The sequence below is a fragment of the Zootermopsis nevadensis genome, unplaced genomic scaffold, assembly GCF_977971745.1.
Source record: "Zootermopsis nevadensis isolate Lab colony 2312 unplaced genomic scaffold, Znev_1.0 Znev_ptg000028l, whole genome shotgun sequence".
In the NCBI taxonomy this organism is placed as follows: Eukaryota; Metazoa; Arthropoda; class Insecta; order Blattodea; family Termopsidae; genus Zootermopsis; species Zootermopsis nevadensis.
Window position 1 is genome coordinate 24,765,349 of NW_028259160.1, and position 17,564 is coordinate 24,782,912.

At 38.6% G+C, this 17,564-nt stretch overlaps 1 protein-coding gene across 17 annotated transcripts in view; it reads left to right on the forward strand.

Moving 5' to 3' along the window:
• Positions 1 to 17,564, forward strand: part of Rab3-GEF (Rab3 GDP-GTP exchange factor) — a 92,338-nt gene that overhangs the window by 52,352 nt on the left and 22,422 nt on the right. For 16 of the 17 annotated variants that reach the window (XM_087357615.1, XM_087357606.1, XM_087357620.1 and 13 more), the window contains 8 exons: positions 306 to 648; positions 1,356 to 1,510; positions 7,561 to 7,728; positions 11,108 to 11,252; positions 12,185 to 12,314; positions 15,388 to 15,604; positions 16,096 to 16,368; positions 16,945 to 17,124. In XM_087357615.1, the coding sequence (XP_087213741.1) occupies positions 306 to 648; positions 1,356 to 1,510; positions 7,561 to 7,728; positions 11,108 to 11,252; positions 12,185 to 12,314; positions 15,388 to 15,604; positions 16,096 to 16,368; positions 16,945 to 17,124 (1,611 nt within the window). The remainder of the gene's footprint in view (positions 1 to 305; positions 649 to 1,355; positions 1,511 to 7,560; positions 7,729 to 11,107; positions 11,253 to 12,184; positions 12,315 to 15,387; positions 15,605 to 16,095; positions 16,369 to 16,944; positions 17,125 to 17,564) is intronic. The other variant, XM_087357621.1, reaches the window with a different exon arrangement.

Consider the following 17,564-nt stretch of genomic DNA (forward strand, 5'->3'; position numbering starts at 1 on the left):
ACATCTGTGAAAACAGGGTGCACCACTTGAAGTTCATGAGACTTTATGTTGCGTACAGCCCTGGTTAACACCGTTTGAGTAGGTAGAATACTATGTTATGGACACTCGAATCTCGTAAGTAAATTCCTTTACCCATATGAGTTGTCTGCGTGCTAGAAAGGTTAGAAGATTGTCACTGTATGGACTGAAAATACGAAGTAAGCAGTTCGTACATTGTAATGAATCATGGTGACTACCTGAAATCACTGTTTGGGATGGAAGGTATTAGTGGCTCATTTCTCCTCCCTATGACTCCGTGTTTCCAGTGTGTTAGCCGAGCAGTGTGGAAGGGAATGCTAAAGACGCTGCAGGCAGTGATATACGGGCTTGAGCAGACGTACTCCAACTTCGGCTTGGGCGGCATGGCATCGGCATTCCAGGTGCTGGAGATCGCTCACACGCATTACTGGACGAAGGACCTCTCAGAAACTCATGGGCTGGACCTTGGAACAGGAGGCACAGCCATGATGTCTCAGGCTTCCAGTCCGTATGGGAGCCGTGAGAACCTGAAGTCTCCTGTCAGCCCACATGATGGCTCGCCCCTCCCTCACCTTGATTTCTATCAGCAGGATTCTGCCTCACGGAAGTCTTCTCAAGCCGGCATCTATGGTGGGTGATCTGTCTAATGGGCTTTCATTATTTTGTCCTTTCTCTGTAGCCACAATAAAGCCACCCCCATTGGTTTTCTACATTCTGCTGCTCTCTGTTTGACCATTTTCAGTTAGCTCCATTTAAGACCGGCCTCATTGTTTGTCCTCTTTCTGTAACATTCCCATCATCTACTTTCTATGACCCTTTAATAAGCTAGTTTGGTTTCATTTTAGTATTTTTTTATTCTTATTTTTAAAGCAGAACCAACATTCATCCACTTTCTGTGGTTCTGTAAGAAGCTAGTTCCATTTTTAATTTAGTTTATGTGAGCTTCTTATAAAGTTTGCGCGGTTGGTTTGACCACTTTCTGCGACTTGTATAAAATTAGAGTAATTTTGATTCTGTTTTCTGGAGATTAGTTGTGAATATATTGAATAATGTGGTTAGAAAGCCACTTCCAGTATCTGTCAATATTCTCCAGCCTATAAAGCTAGTTCCATTTTTAGTTTGTTTTGTGTTTGCTCTGACCTGACTTTGTTCAACTTTCTGCAGTGCCCTGTAAACCTAGTCCCATTTTTTATCCATTTCCCATGAATTCCATATAAAGCCAGTCCACTTCCTGTGGCATACTGCATACAGCAAGCCAATCAATTTTTATCCTATTTTCTATGGTTTCTGTACATCGCATGCATCATTAGATGTATTCATTCTCATGCTCCTTGCAGATTCACCCCCATCAGTGAGGCTGGTTCATGATCCACTCCAAGGACCTGGGGCAGAGGAAGGGCCAGACAATCAGTCTGCAGCTGATATGCTGCGTGACCTCCTCAACCAGAAGAGGCACATGCTGCTTTCAAAACTCACATCTGTCGAGTCTGAGGTAACGTCAAGTCTGTTCTGTTTCGTTTAGCAGCCATTCCCAAACCACAGCAGACAGGCGTGAAACCAAATTTGAGCAAGTGAAAAGTCTACCTCATAAGATGATGTTTTCCTGAAGTAGAGGAATGTGTGGCCAGCGTTTGGGTGGAGTGAAGAAGAATCGCGTAGTTTCAAATTATGTTCGCCAGACCCTGCTTCTTTCGTGTGCGATTTTTCCATTTGATTGGCCACAGTTTATGTTCTCTACACATGTCAGTTGTTCCAGTCCTCTCTTTCCTTCGTACCTTCACATTATAAATGTTCTGGTCCATCACTTCCAGCTGCTGTCCTTTGAGTCACATGTTTTGTGCATATATTTATCACAGAAACATTTTATTTTCCTCCCTTCGCAGAATATTTTCTTTTATCCGATCGCTCCCTGTAGCGTTATTCGTGATATTTACACAAGGACAGAGCATTGCTCCGTAGCGGATGTAATTTCTGTTGGCATAGCCAAAGTTCTGGCTTTAAGGTGGTAACATTATCAGAGCAGTCATGAATGTCAGTCACAGGTGAAGCGTTCTGATTAAATTAAGTTTGAGTGTAATGGTGAGACGTAATGTTTTGGTTGACTGTGTGTTGCAGTTACAGAGAAGTTGTGTGAGTCTGGGAATGGCTGTAGTTCCAGTTTGTGTTGGCTTTTGTTGTTGCTTTGTGTGTTTGTGTGCATGACACTATAAGATGAGGTTTGTTAATTTTATTCTCATTAAAGACTTCAGAGTTGCTGGGTAAGGAAACGCAGTTGAATGACTTGTTGGAAAATAGACGTCTGGAAACTGTGGTGTATGTCAGAAGTCACATAGACAGAGTATTTTATCAATATGAGAATATTTCCGAAGCAGTGGTTGTTAGAGTTTAGACAGTTAAATTGTAATAATCACACCTACATGATTTGGAAATTTCTGTTTTTCATCTTCAGGGTTTCCATTGCGGTGATGAAGCTATTAAACGTTACATGTTACATTAGTGTAAATGTTCTTTTGATACACCGACAAATTATTCTTGGCATTGGATATCAAAATACACCATGACAAATCTGTTTTGGTATCTGTCAGTGTCACCTTACAGTGCATCGCATTTGGTTAATGTGTACAAAATAATCTTGTGTGTTATGAAACAATAACATTACCTCCCTCAAGAACCTCCCTGTATATCTGAAATAATTGTACTTACAAATTAAAATGAATCCTATTTAGATATTGTAACAGTTTGAAACCCTTAGGAATGTTGATGCTATAAAATGTTAAATGAATTCTTCTTGGGCTGCGAGCCATGTCAGGTGGTTGAATGGAGAAAACACCAGCATTTCGACAACCGTCTTTGCCCTCATCCTCAGGGTACTCAGTACGAGGACAAAGATGGTTTTCAAAACATTGTCGTTTTCTCCATTCAATCACCTGTCACGGCTGGTGGCCTTAGAAGAATTCATTATACTTAGTCACTGTGAAAGCTCCATATCATACAACTATAAAATGTTTATTGTAATTCTTAAAAATGGTTGTCAGTTAGTTTACTGTGCTGTTATCCATCATGTCACTTTCCTCTCGCTCCTGTATTTTTTAGTATTGTGCCTTCCTGTTGAAATTTTAGATAACTTTTTTAGTGGCTGGATTAAGTAGTGTGTTTAAATCTGTGGGCCTTGTGCCGCTTAGTCACCGGGACTGTGGGTTCAAATCCCACTCAAGCCTTGGATGTTTGTCGACGTTTTTCTGTGTTGTGCTGTCCTGTCTACAGGTAGAGGCCTTGCGACGGGCCGATCCCTCGTCCAAGGAGTCCTACAAAATGTCTATAGATCGAGCCAACGAAAAAGTTGGGACCCACACATGCTCAAGGCACTGTTAAAATGGGTCACCTAAGTATCCTAAGTATTTAAATCTGTTTTCTGTTTGTTTAATGCGTTCAGATGTATATATTTGTAAACATGTAATTTCTCCAGACTCCATATTCATCCCCCTATGCAATTTTTTAACAGGTTCATTATGTCGTTTATTAATTTCATATTTGTGTTTATAATACAAAGTACATTTAGAATATCATGATTTGTCTCAGTCACATGTATCTTCTTTAAATCTGGTACTAAATTCTGTACATGGGATACAGTGTTACATTTGTATGGTACATTGTGACATGTATTTATATGTACATTTTTAACAGATTGCCGTCTATTATAATTATTAGAATCTTTCTATTAATTATACCATTTTAAAAATTAGTGGTAACTATACATACCACCTACTTACAATTCAGTAACTCTGCATTCTACATGCAGTTTATTTATGGAATTCATATGATTCTAAAAATAAACAGTGATAGTTACCTTAAATATTGTTAGCAATGAAGATGCTTTGTTTTTTCTCTGTGGTAAGAACTGGATATTTATATGTTGTTTACATGAGCTTTCACTTCAAAGGGTTAACTGACATGGTTTGATTGAGTTCTTTACATGTTAATGTCTGATTTGTGTTCCTGTGTAGTTTTGCGCTCCATATATGCGCAATTCTCCTTTGGTCTGCAAGCGTAGTGCATTTTTATAAGTTTTCTGTTAATTGGTTCCTTTTCTCTTGTCATTAGTTGTCTGTTGTGATTAGCCTCTTTGCCCTTCATATTTATGTTATTCTTGTTTTCCTGTGGTGTGTAGTGTCTGATTTGTGTGTTATTGAAGGACATGTAATTCTACTCGAGATTTCTTGCATTACCGTCTGCTCCTTACTTCAGCAACTGTGCATTCCCTTTTATTCTGACCACTCTGTAAGTATTCCATTGCTGTTTTGTTCTTTTGTTGTTCTGTGAGTTTATGTAAATGTAAAATTTGCCCGTTGTCTGGTCTGTTATCCCATGAGTATGTTTATCATTTAATATATGAGAGCATAATTTGAATCATCTCTGTTATTTTGATTTCTTTCTTTGTTTTCTGTGTCATATGCTAAGAGAATGCGCAGTTGAACCTGTGTGTGAGTTTTGTCAATCCAAACACGCGAGTCTATTGATTCCTGTTGTTTCATGATTAATACTTTGGGGTGTTGATTGTAGATTCTTTTTAATTGTGTTGTTTGCATTTAACGCTGCCTTAAATATTTTTAAAAAGTTTAGTAATAGTTCTTACATAACTTATATAAATGTAATACCTCTCATTTTGCTACTAGGTATTTCATTAGCTTTTTATTTATAATTTAATTGCATAATCTCATGAAATTGCTTTCTTTATGCCCATAATTTCCTGCTATGTTTATGATTGTTATTTTTTATTTTAATTACTTAAAAAGTAGCCAATTTTTGAATGGCATGACATGTGGTGCACATGTGGGAGACGAGAGAAATTTGTACAAAATTTTAGTTGGGAAGCCTGAAGGGAAGAGATCACTTGGAAGAACTAAGCATAGATGAGAAGATAATATTAAGGCGGATCTTAGGATTGCAGTGTGTAGATTGGTTTCTTCTTGTTAAGGACATGGATTTGTGGTGGGCTCTTGTGAACATGGTAATGAACATTCTGGTTCCATAAAATGCTGAGAATTTCTAATATCAAAATATCCAGCTCTGTTTTGAGCTGTGGTTCTGCTTTTGAGGTACGTCCGTAAATTCATGTATCCAGAACCTTTGCTACTGCTCATTCAAAGAGGGTGAGGCTAGAAATGGAAATACATTCTCATGATGATATGTTATTTTGTAAGTGTTCTGCTATTTCCAGATGCCATTTAGTTTGTGAGTGCACAGTGATTCTTTGTGGCGCTTGTTCAGTTAGAGTCAGGGGCGTAGTGTTTATGTTAACCATGTTAGCCTGGCTAATGCTTTGAAAACTAAAAAAAAGTCTTAACTGTCATGGTTTGGTGGTAATCCGTACACCTCAACACAGCAGGACTGGTCAGATAAAATTTATCTTTATCCATGAAAAATAGAAATTTCATTCACAACAAGCAAGGCACTGATGACCGAAAGAACTAGAAATCATTTTAATGTGAAATTTGCCCAGATAATTTTCATTGTGGTGTTGCACTACGAAATGAAGCAGTGGTATCACATAGGCCCACAGCATTTTCTCGTAAAATGTAGACGAGTCCTGCAAATCTCAGGTCTACTTTGAAAGACTTTTAAATGCTGGGAAAACAGCGCTTCGCCTTTACGAGAATAGCAACAATTTGAGACACAGCTCAAGAGGTCAATTATGCAGTGGGAAAATTGATAGCTGAAACAGTGAAACCTCATACAGTGTCTGACGTTCTGATCCTACCAGCTGATAAAAGCAGTATTTGGGAGTGAAACTGAACATGAAGTTAGAAAGATCCCTCTTTTGGACAGTATCATTGGTAGGTGGATTCATGACATGTTAGCTGACACTGAAGAAAATGTCTGTACGATGGTGAAAAGGCATAATATTTGCAATCCAACTAAACTCGCCCAAATTCACAGCACAATCTGATTCAAAGGGCCACTGTAAAATAACAAATCAGTACTCAGATTTGGGTTTCAACAGATAAATAAATTATCAGATACGAGACTGAAGACAATGTATTCCTTTAGCTTATGTATGACTAGATGCAAGGAACCGTACTATTAGCTTTCTGCTATGTGAATGTGGATGCTTAGGTTGGTATGATTCAGTCTGTATCTTTTAAAAATAGTGCAGACTTTGACTTTAGAAATCTTCCTGTCATCTACTGTGACACAGAGAACGCAGTGTACTGACATTAATATGGTTTTACAGTTCAGTTTCAAATTTCTCGGGATTTATCAATATGATAGTGAGCTGATGTATGTGAAAAGTTGTTGCAAGTGTGGTATCACTGTTTGAATTAATAATATTTGAGTGTAAAATGTTGTGGATTTTTGTTTATACTTCACAAATGGAACATGAAAAATATGAGAAATCTGTGTTTGAGTTTAACTGTGTGAAGAAGACTGGCAAAGTTAATCAGCACTCTGATGTGATCGTGTTTCGGTATGACAGCAATCAAAATTGGATTTTGAATACTTAATTGAAATAGAAAATGCACTTGGCACTATACAAGCGTATGTAGAAATAAGATAAATACTAAAGTTTGTCATTATGTTTAAGGAATCGTGGTGCATGCATTAATTAATTATTTTTTTTGCTATTCTTATACTAGGAAGTTCTCCAGACTTTCAGCAGGCAGTAATATTCTGGTGATGTTGCAACTGTTATCCCATTTGAGAATTTTGTCCTAATGTGTGTACATTCAGACAGTTCTGTTACAAATCATGACCACTATCACAGCAAAACGATGTTTACTGCGATGACTGCATTGATATCGGCTCCATGTCAGCTGGGACAGAACTTGACATTCTTTTCTTTCTTTTTCTTTTTTTTATTTATATTAAGTTTGTACATCATGGGGAAACATTTTGTGTTAATTTCTGTTATCTTGGCAACAGTGAAGGATGTGAGAAAACCACTGGATGTGATTGCCAGTCCCGGTTACAGTTTAGTTTTGAACCGTGAGAAATAGTCAAAAACTTTGATCTCAAAACATTTTTAAGGCAAGCTTTTATATTTTAATGTTTCGTGATTCAGTCCAGCCAGATTTTAGCCACCTCCAAAATTATTTTTTTAAAAATATTTGATTACATATTCAGGTATATGGAATATATTTTAGACCAACTTTGCAAGACTGAATGATCAAATGTTTTATGCTGTACTTTTTCCAATTACTTGGTTGTTATAAAATAGGCTTACTGCTGAAACATCTTGGAGTCCTCTTTGGTCAATAATAACAATTTGTGTCTCGCTGAAAGATTATGTGTCCTTGGGGTAGCATGTGAAAGTAGGTTTTGCAGTTCAAATCACATTTGAGGCAAAATATAAGTTTTAAAGTTTGGATATCCCATAACACTACTTAAATGTAAACCAGGCCCAGATATCTCCTAGTGACTTCCCTTATGCCACATTTCCATGTTGAAGGCTGACGTCTCAGTGTCTTCTTATTTGCCCCAGATTCGGAGAGGAACATTTGGTTGTGCTGCATCCTCCACTGTTTTTTATTTTGTTTCTTATAGGGTGGGACAGAGAGCACTTTGCACGGCTCGGCTGAGGGCGTCGCATCTTGCAATGCTTCAGATGCAGGCAGCATCATAACCAATCCTGTATTTGCGAGGCAAAGAGTGGCCGGGCACCAGGCCTCATTCCGCAGTACTGTGTCTGATAGCGAGATAGAACAAGGCAACGTAAGTGACTCACCTGAGTAACGAACTTGGAGATGCTTGCTATAGTCACGTGAAATTAATCCAGTTACTGATTTACAGTCGTGCCCCATACATCCAGTATTCTGAACAAATATCAGTCTTACGATATACATGTCAAAGTGTAGCACAAGAGCATTAATATCAGCATAAGTATGCTTCTGTTAAGTGACAATTAAAACTCCTGCTGCTGTCATTGGAAATGTACAAGATGACTCAAATCATCAGTAATCCAACTGTGTGCTAATTCCATGGTACAATATTTTCCTTGAGCAGTTAGTACTTATTTGTCTAGTCCACAAGCTCTTTGCTGCGAGCCCAACTATGATCACAAAAGCCCATTACAGGATCCTATTGAGCACAGCTTCAGTCTAGTTCATATTTGTATTAGAATAATTTGGGATGGAATATTTGCAGATGATTTGTAAGTTCAGGCATGTACCAGAGCTCGCATTTTATTGTGTTGAGGTGGAGGGTGAGTGTTGTCATCTGTTATGAGTACATGAAGCGCCACAGAGGGTAGTAATTTATGTGGGTGCCTGTGGCCATCCATGCTTTTCACTGTAATAATTAATAATGACATGAATTACGTATTACCTCGATTCTAGTCCCTCATTGCAGTCAAACCATTTATGTTCACTGGCCTGATTTCCACTGTTAGTCTACGGTGAGCCGTGGTTGCATTGTCGACGATGCAACCACGGACATAAAGCTAAGTACTCAATTTAGATAATACTCTTGTGCAATCAACGTCCGTGCGGTGTTACTTAAAGTATGACCTTTTATGCTTTATAACAAACCGTCGTTTTATGAATTGTATGATTTAATATGAATTAATTTGTTTGCCACTGATGATGACTTCTTGAGGTCGAAACATGTCTGGCACTAAGGGTCTTTTCCAGCGTAAACAATTTTGTTTGTATGCATGATTTTATATATGTTATCAGGTGGTATAAACAACTGGAAATAATCTAATGTTATGGGTTTATGGGTCATATCACCTGCTAATATGTCTGCATAAAATTTTGTCACAGAATTTGTGTACAGCGGGAAGGAATGTGCTATTACTCCATTTGTGCAAAGTACCATTGTTTTATATAGTTTTATGTGTACTTTGTTGTGTTATTTGTGCATCACTACTTGCATTTCAACTATTACTCTCTGTAGGAATAATGTCCGCATCTTTCTTAACCATGAAATTTGTTGATTCTGCAGTTGGCAGTAAGTTCAAAATTTGGTGATCTGTAACTGTGTGAGATCTGAAGATTGCTGTGCCATGTAGTCTGGTAGATGTCCACATGTGGATATCTATCAGACTACACCACACAACGTCCCAGAAGACGGCAATCTTCAGACTCACCGCTGTGAAAACATTGAATCTTACATGTACGAGATCTGCTTATGGATAACACTTTTACTGTCCCAGTTATGACCATGAGGTCAGTCAGTGTACGGTATAGGGTGTTCTGTCACTAGTACAGCAGTTTTTAAATTCTTCTGCAGGTGGCAGAGACTGATTTGAAATTCATCATGGGAGATGTATATATCCAGCAAGGTCGAATTTGTTTAAAAAGGTATTTCTGGAGATACATGTTCTGAAGTTTGCACCCATGGTGATTTGTGGCATAACCAGAACATCCTCTTTTAGGGGTCCATAACATTATGGGCCCAGCAATGTAAGTGCTTGAACTGGGTACAGGTCCATTGTGTTGTATTCATCAAAAGGAATTTATAACCAGACTGATAGCCAATCAAAATTTTAGGTTAGTAACAAGTTTCGTCTCCTGGCTGTGTCTGAATTCTTCCCAAAGGGCACAGTTACCTCAGATGTTGAAGCGCGTACAGAGACCAGCAAGGTGAAGACTTGGGCACTGGGGTCATGGCACCTTGCATGGTTTTCAGAGGCTGTGGTGGACCAGACCATCGTGTAGTGGAAAAATCTTGCGTTTTGGTTGGTGGGTGTGGCTGCCTGACAGTCATTGAGCTGCTTTACGCACAGTTACGTTGTAGCAACTTGATCGATTATCCCAACACAAAGGATGTGTCACGTTGCTTATCAGGCATTGAATTGAACCTCCTTATCCTATCATTCTGTCATAGTAACCATTTTTTCTTAATTACTTATAATACCAGTATTTAAACATCAGGTTAGTGCTTGGAGTATGAATGTACCTGTACATTTTCTAATCTGTTTGCACTGTAGAGTGCACATGTTCGGCTAATCTATGCTTTGCTGATGACTGCAAGCTTCATACATCTATTTGGGACTGATTACGCCAAGTTCTTAGTGTTTTTCTCTGTTTATATCTTTCTCTCTTTGTGAAATTACCAAAAATTGTGTTTAGGCCCTTTAAATGTCACTCCTCACAGGGCTAACAAATATTTGCCTTTGTCCTTTTATATTCCTGATATTTATAGGTTATGTTTGTTTTGATTTTTGTCAAGCTGTCAAGTCATGTGAACCTTTGGGTTGCATAAATGTTGCAGAATGTTTTGTCTGTCTCGGTGGCTGTTAGCTTCTTGAGAAGGGTCTTGCTGTATGGACTTATTTAGTTAATTTGTCATGATTTACATATGGGCTACTAAAAGCATGGAAGGGGTTTGGACTCTGGGTTTCCGTGACTGTACTGCCATGACTTGGTGTTAACTTTTGTTGAGACAGAATGAATAAGAGGATGGTGAGCATGTTATGACCCTTTCTCCTCCACAGTCAAGAACTCGGAAGTCCTGGCAAATGAAGTCTTACATGAATAACTGTGGAGGAATTTCTCAGTTCTATTTTGGGAAAAAAAATTGTTTTCTGAATCTGGAATAAATTATTTATTATTAGTTTATTTAACGACGCTTCTTCACTAGTTCAGACTATGCAGTGTTTAATGAGAGTAATGAATTAGAAAGGATGTGGAAGGCCTAATTTAAGATAATATCCTGGCATTTGCCTGGAGGGACTGAGGAAAACCATGAAAAACCTAAGTCAGGAAAGCTGGTTTCCAGGCTGAGATTTGAACCTGGGACCTCCCGAATACAAAGCAGGAGTGCTAATCACTCGACCACGACGTTCACTAATCTGGAGTGAAAGTCAGATGTGCCTAACATGAGTGTAACTTAGGTTAACGTGTTGAACAGAAGCGAACAAGCTGAAAACACATATGCGCTACAGCAGATTATACATGTGGGCAATGAGTTGACGTTGAAAAGGTGAAATGCTACTCATGTTAAACACAATCAATTTATTGTCAAATAATGGGTGAGACATCGAGTGCTCGTTTCAAGTATTTGTGTGGTTTTGTCATGCTGTAAGCCGGATGGTGTGTCGTTGCTCTCTGTTCACATTTGCAGATCGTTTATGCTTTGTTTTGTTCAGTTCCCCCGCCAGTCAAAGCAGCAGACACCTAGTGTGTGGTCCAGCAAATCATCTCTCAGCACTGGCTTCCGTTACCATGGTGGCAGCATGATCAACACGGCCACCACACCAAGTCCTGACACTGGCCGGACTTATCTGTTTGAAGGTGTGTTTGTTTCATTAACACTCAGTTTTATTTTCCTCAGTTATTAAAATGTATGGACCTGGATGGTAAGGAACATTAAAATATAATATTTTGTTTTTTGATTGTCCAGTTATGTTATGACAATTTGTCATTTACAGAGGTTATGTTATATTAAATGAAATATGATAAAAAAGACGGTTGAATTGGTCATGGTCTGTGTTACGGAGCTGTCCCTGAGGAAAACTTTGAAAGCGTCAGTCGATATAACCAGCTTCCAACCAGTATTTTAATTGGAAACTTCCTATTAGCCAGGCTGAAATGAGGTTTTGAATAAGGCACCTCCCAGTAGCCAGTTTTCAATCAGAATTTGAATCAGGTTCCTTTGAAATGAGAATAAGGTGTATTAGAACTGTGTAATGTGCCCTGTATCTGTAGTGTAATGCTCCAGAACTGTTATTGACAGAATTGTGTGACAAAGTATTTAAGTATACATAACAACTGTTCATTCAGTAACAGCATTCTGATTGGCTGTCAGCAATTTGTGGTGTGTATAGGAGACATTCTTTCATGGCATCACCAAAAACGTCTTTGCTCTGGTGATTTGTATTTGCTCTGAGAGTTGTAGTGTGTACTTTTAAGTGCTGCATGGAAGCCCTAGAGCCTGTGTTAGGACAGCATTCGTATTGTTTAGGGTCAGACACTTATATTTAATTTGTGTATGACCCGTAAGAAAATAGTGTGAACTAGAGGATAAATTAGAAAAGCTAACCAATTTCCTCAGCCATGACTTCGAAACGCTGTATAATACTTACAACCTAAATATAGAGGGTGAACGTTAATTGGTGTTGATACCGTATGTATGTGAAATGCGTGAAAAGAGAGTTTGTTCTCAGAGGAAGTTATTGTGCGTAAGTTTAAGACCAGAAGGTTTAAATTTCAAACTGTTGTGACAGGTCTGATAGGGAAGGACCGTTCAACCGTGTGGGACCAGATGCAGTTTTGGGAAGACGCATTCTTGGACGCGGTATCGCAGGAGCGAGATATGGTCGGTATGGATCAGGGACCCGGCGAGATGATGGAGAGGTTTGTGTCATTGTGCATTTCTCACAGAAAATACCAGAAATTTCATTGGAGCTTTTAAAGAATAGTGGAATGAAGTGTGCTCCATGCCCCATATACATGAAACAACAACTGCTGAAAATCAATATTGAATTCATTTGCCATTCATTATATGCTAACTTTGTTCAGTTTGATTTCTATGAAAGTAGACTGTCAGACGTAACAATAATACATACTTGCACTATTTTGTTCTTGTAGCATATATGAGTGTGTATAGGTCAGGCTCATTACAAATAATAGGAAGGAATTAGGGTGTGTAACTTACATGTAGCAGGAGTGCAGGAGATCAGTGAACCAGAAGATAATTATACATTTTTTATGGAAAAGGGAATGCTTTTCATCACATAGGGGAAGGCTTTTGCATTCTTGGAGATTACTGGTGAAGACGGTAAAGTATTTTAGGGATAGAATTTTATTTTTAATGTTATAATTTCTTTCATGTGATATTTGTATCTGAATGTTCATACTTCAGTTGAGGATAAGAGTGATGATGCAAAGGATACATTTTATAAGGACCTAGAGCGTGACGAACTTCCAGAGTACGTCTGAAAATGTTGCTCGGAGATTTCGGTGCAGAAGTACGAAGGCAAGATATTTGCCGACAATTGGGAGTGAGAATTTACATTAAATTACTGAGAATAGTGGGATTAAAGTAATAAACTTCACCACACCAGAAAATGTAACATTCTCACATTGCAAAGTTTATAAATGTACTTGAACTAATCCTGATAGGGAGGAACACGGTCAGACTGATTGTGTCTGATAGATGAAAGACACATAATTGTTGTCAGATCGTGTCTTACTTTCCGCTGTGTGCTGGATATAAAAGTTATGGAGACAGTGAACAAGCAAATGTGCAACACAAAAGTTTAATATGGAAATATCTAATTTCAAGAAGCCACAGCATGAAAGTTTCAAGTTTCGTATCACGTTAAAATCTGAAGTCTGATACTGCTCCTGGAAAACATGGATGATAACATCTGTACCGATAAAATTCAGCTTAAACAATGGCCGATGAAGAGTGCTCATATCATGTAAAAAGAAGCTGGCTAAATTGCAGTGGTTGCAGAATCAAAACCATGTGAATGGACACGATCCGAACAATGTACGAAGATGTGAGACTGGTAGAGCTTGGGGGAGAAGGAAATTGGGTAAGATGAAATCAGTAAGCTCAAACGTTGAAATAAACAAGGAAAACATAAATCCTACGTTCTTATTTGCAGATGTAGGTCTTTAAGAAGGATTACCAGCTTGTAGCTGACTGTGAATGGTAATTTCCTTGCAGATTCCCATAATATTTTGAATAGGTGGAAAAACTGCTTCTGTCAACTATGAAATTTGCACGGGTTAACAATCTTATACAGACAGAAATGCATTCTTCTGAGCAACTGGTGCCAGAGCCTGGTTTCTTTGAGATTTAAATTTATACTGAAAAAAGTATGTTTTGAGCTTTTCATGGCGGTAAGTCCGGAGATGGCTGTCTTCTGGGTTGTTGCGCCACATAGTCTGGTAGACATTTACCGATCTTTCAGAGGCCCTTGCTGTCTCGTTGCCATGATGATGGAGGAAGAAAGGACCTCTGAATGTAGTAATTACTGAGTGATTTCATACTTATGAACTTATACCAAATTTTGGCCAACATTCTTCTCCATGCACAGACAAAATTATTTGGGTAGGATTTGAGGTTTTCATGGTGATGAGTCTGAAGATTGCTGTCTTCTGGGTTGTTGTGCCTTGTAGGCAGTATGGACCTCTGAAACGTTGGACATGTACCAGACTACATGACACAACAACCCAGAAGACAGAATCTTCAAAATTATTTTGGACCATCATTGTAAATTTTGATGTAATATATTTAGGTTCTTGTTAGATGTTCTGTATTCATAGAAATTGGAGTGAAGATTGGAATGTGATGGCATAATAAATAAGATGTTCAGGAAAGCATTTAATTCAAGAAAGAAGTACTGTACACATTCTAGTTTAATTTTGTATACCCATGAAACTGGTTAGGCTAACAAAAATGTGTTTGTATCAAACCTATGGCAGTTTTGTATGGGTGAATAATTACATTTTTGTGATTTATATCATTTTCAGAATGATCTCAAATAAGAACCACGTCTAGACTTGTCGCACTCATACTGGTTAGCATGCTGTATATTAGGAAGCTCTCTTATAGATGAAGTGGATACTGCCCTCAATATTTATAAGACAATTTGAAATATACTCTAATGTCACAGAGTGATTCGTCTTTCTGTATTTGAGTAAAACCTGTTTCATGTTGCTTCGAGTAGCACTGCATTTGGCGTGAGTAAGCAGTAATTCACGTAACATCTGTGGAATTCCTTGACAGTAAGAGAGTGCAGTTATCGTAGGAAGCAACGTATGAGACGAAGGAAGATTCCTGGCAGAAATTACACTTGTTCATTCCACCCAAGATAACAATCCACTTTCTTACTTAACTCTAAATAAGGAGTGAGCAACTTACATTTTTGCATGAGGATACATTTAAAATGTTCAGGCACAATTCAGATGATAACAGTAACATCTTGTATTGAATACATTTTATTATTATTTGAATTAGTAGAAGTTATTACTAATTTAACCCATGTCTTCTGTTTTAAAAGCCACACTTTATGAACTTGGAGCTGAATTTATTTATTTATTTATTTATTTATAGTTTTAGCAACTCTTGTTTCAGTAGTTCAGACTATATAGCAGTGATTGGAGCTGTAAGATTGTCTGAACTTTGTTCAGACTGATGGACAGTTCTTTTACCTTCCACTGCCATGAGTCTGGCTCAGTATTAGTACACAAGAAAAACAGTATGATGAAGAAAAATGCCGTGATTTATATCCTTTAATACGTGGGTAGAACAAAGATCAGTGAGATATATGACACTGCTTCTTTGACACCAATTTATAAGTACTATAATTTTGATTTTATGTGAATGAAAATACCCCTTTGGGTTTCTCAGCATTTTTCTAACTGCTGTCACGTTTAAGAAGGTGCATGCAATGTCATCTTGTATCTGCCTCAGGTACAACTCTCTAAGTGACACAGAGCGCAAGCGTCTTGAACACGACGAGGACCGTCTGCTGTCAACAATGCTGTACAATCTGGTGGCGATAATGGTGATGGTGAACGTGAACAAGTTTGAGCTGAAGCGCAAGGTGCGGCGACTTCTGGGTAAAAGTCACATTGGCCTCGTGTACAGTCAGGAGGTGAATGAACTCCTTGACCAGATCAACAATTTGGTAAGAACCCCTCCCCGCGCCTCATATACCTTCTTTTATTACTTTTAGGGTATGTCACCTTCAGAAGTCAGATGGAATAAACAAGAAACACGTGCAGAATTTTGATTGGGAATGCTGTCTTGATAACCAAAAAGAGGGATTAGAGTATATTACTGACTTTGTTCTTTCAAATGTTGATATTAGTCTTTTGCACAAGAATAGAGGATGTGAACCCCAGACATACGGAGCGCTGGCTCAACTTTTACTCTGGATTTTAACGTTCTAGTTATGTGCTCCCGCAGAATTTCGCCAAGTGGACCGTGTCTAATCCGTGGCACACTGGTGGTAAAGGTTAATAGTATAAGCAGGTTAAGTTGGCTCAAGATATAAGCTGATTGTGGGCTCCTGTGTAAGAGGAGTTTAATCTTGCTTATAATACCATTTACTTTGTGCATTGCATGGTGACCTACTTCTTACACCCGAAGCTAAGCGCGTGGTGATACTCATTACAGCATGGTAACGACATTGACCTGAAACCCCTGGGTTCACGTCAGGTGCATAGACAAAGCTTCACAGTTCATGCCGGTGTTGACGCATCAGGAGATTTGTTATTCCTAGAAGTGCGAGAGGATGGCCTGGTGCTACGTTCTGTTAATGGAACTATCGTTGAACGTTGGTGGTTTGAACGTCTTGTTAATATGACATACAGCCCAAAAAACAAAGTTCTCTGCCTTTGGAGACGGAACGGAGGACAAACGCAACTCCACAAGTACTACACAAAGAAGGTAAACTGTTGTGGTATGAGATTTATGGCTGCTTTTATGTAAAATTAATCCTCACCTCCAACAGGGTTGGCAATAAATTTGTAAATGTTTCTGTTTTTTTGATAATTCTAAGTTTACGTCCTTTTTGACTTCAGATATGTACAGATAGCAGTTCTTTTAGTTTGTGGTTTGTTGCTTTTTCTTAAAGAAAGATTTCAGGTTCTTATAGTGGCTAGTGTGAGATGTTGCATCATGAAGTCTCAATCAAATTGACTGACATTTCAGAGGTGTTTACTGCCTCTGTCATCAGGTCACTGAGGATGGAGGCAGTAAACACATGCGAAACATATGTCGGTTTGTACAAGACTACATATTTTTACTGTTTTGATCAGAGAAGCCACTTGAGACATAGGCTTACTCGTGGGGATAATTCAGCTCAATGCTGTGGCCAGCTTTCGTGTTCCGTAAGAAACGTTTCTCGAGCACATGCATTACTGTCAGTTGCTAAGGAAACTCTTTGTACAATTGTATGCAACTCTCACACAGTAGTGATTATTGCAAAAGGAAGAGGTCCTGACATTTTCTTCATGTTTGCAGTGCAAGGAACTGTACTACGCCATAAAAGAGGCAATGGAGCGAGCTGCAGCTCGTGGGAGCGGCGTGTTGGCAGGCGTGGAACTGGGTGGGGAATTCCCTGTTCAGGACATGCGTACAGGAGAAGGCGGTCTGCTCCAGGTTTGCATGGAGGGCGTTGGTCTGCTCTTCGCAAACAGCAAGGTAATGGTGTGCAGCGCATTGTGTGTGTCACCCCTCGTGCAAAACTGCTGACCTCTGATGCTGAAGATGGGACAGAAGAACACTTCGAACAGTGTTCCAAAGTGATTTGTTTGTTGAATTTTGACGACAGATTTGCCTCTTCCAGGGCACTCTTCTTTCCCCTTTCAGTCATTGTCAGTCGTATTAACTGATTCAGGGGATAAAGGGGATTTTTTTCTCTTTTTGGGGGTGGGGGCCAGTATGAGAAGATTTTGAAATCAACCAATTGATTTTATAAAAGAAAATTCAAAAACAAATTGTATTATCCTGCACATGATTTAAGGTGCAAAATTGTACTGTTCAAGGCATTACTCGTATTTATTTTGTGATTTCTTTTTATTACATTCATATAATATGGCCATATCTGCCTTGCAATTTGTAAGAAGAAGGTGGATAGTCTT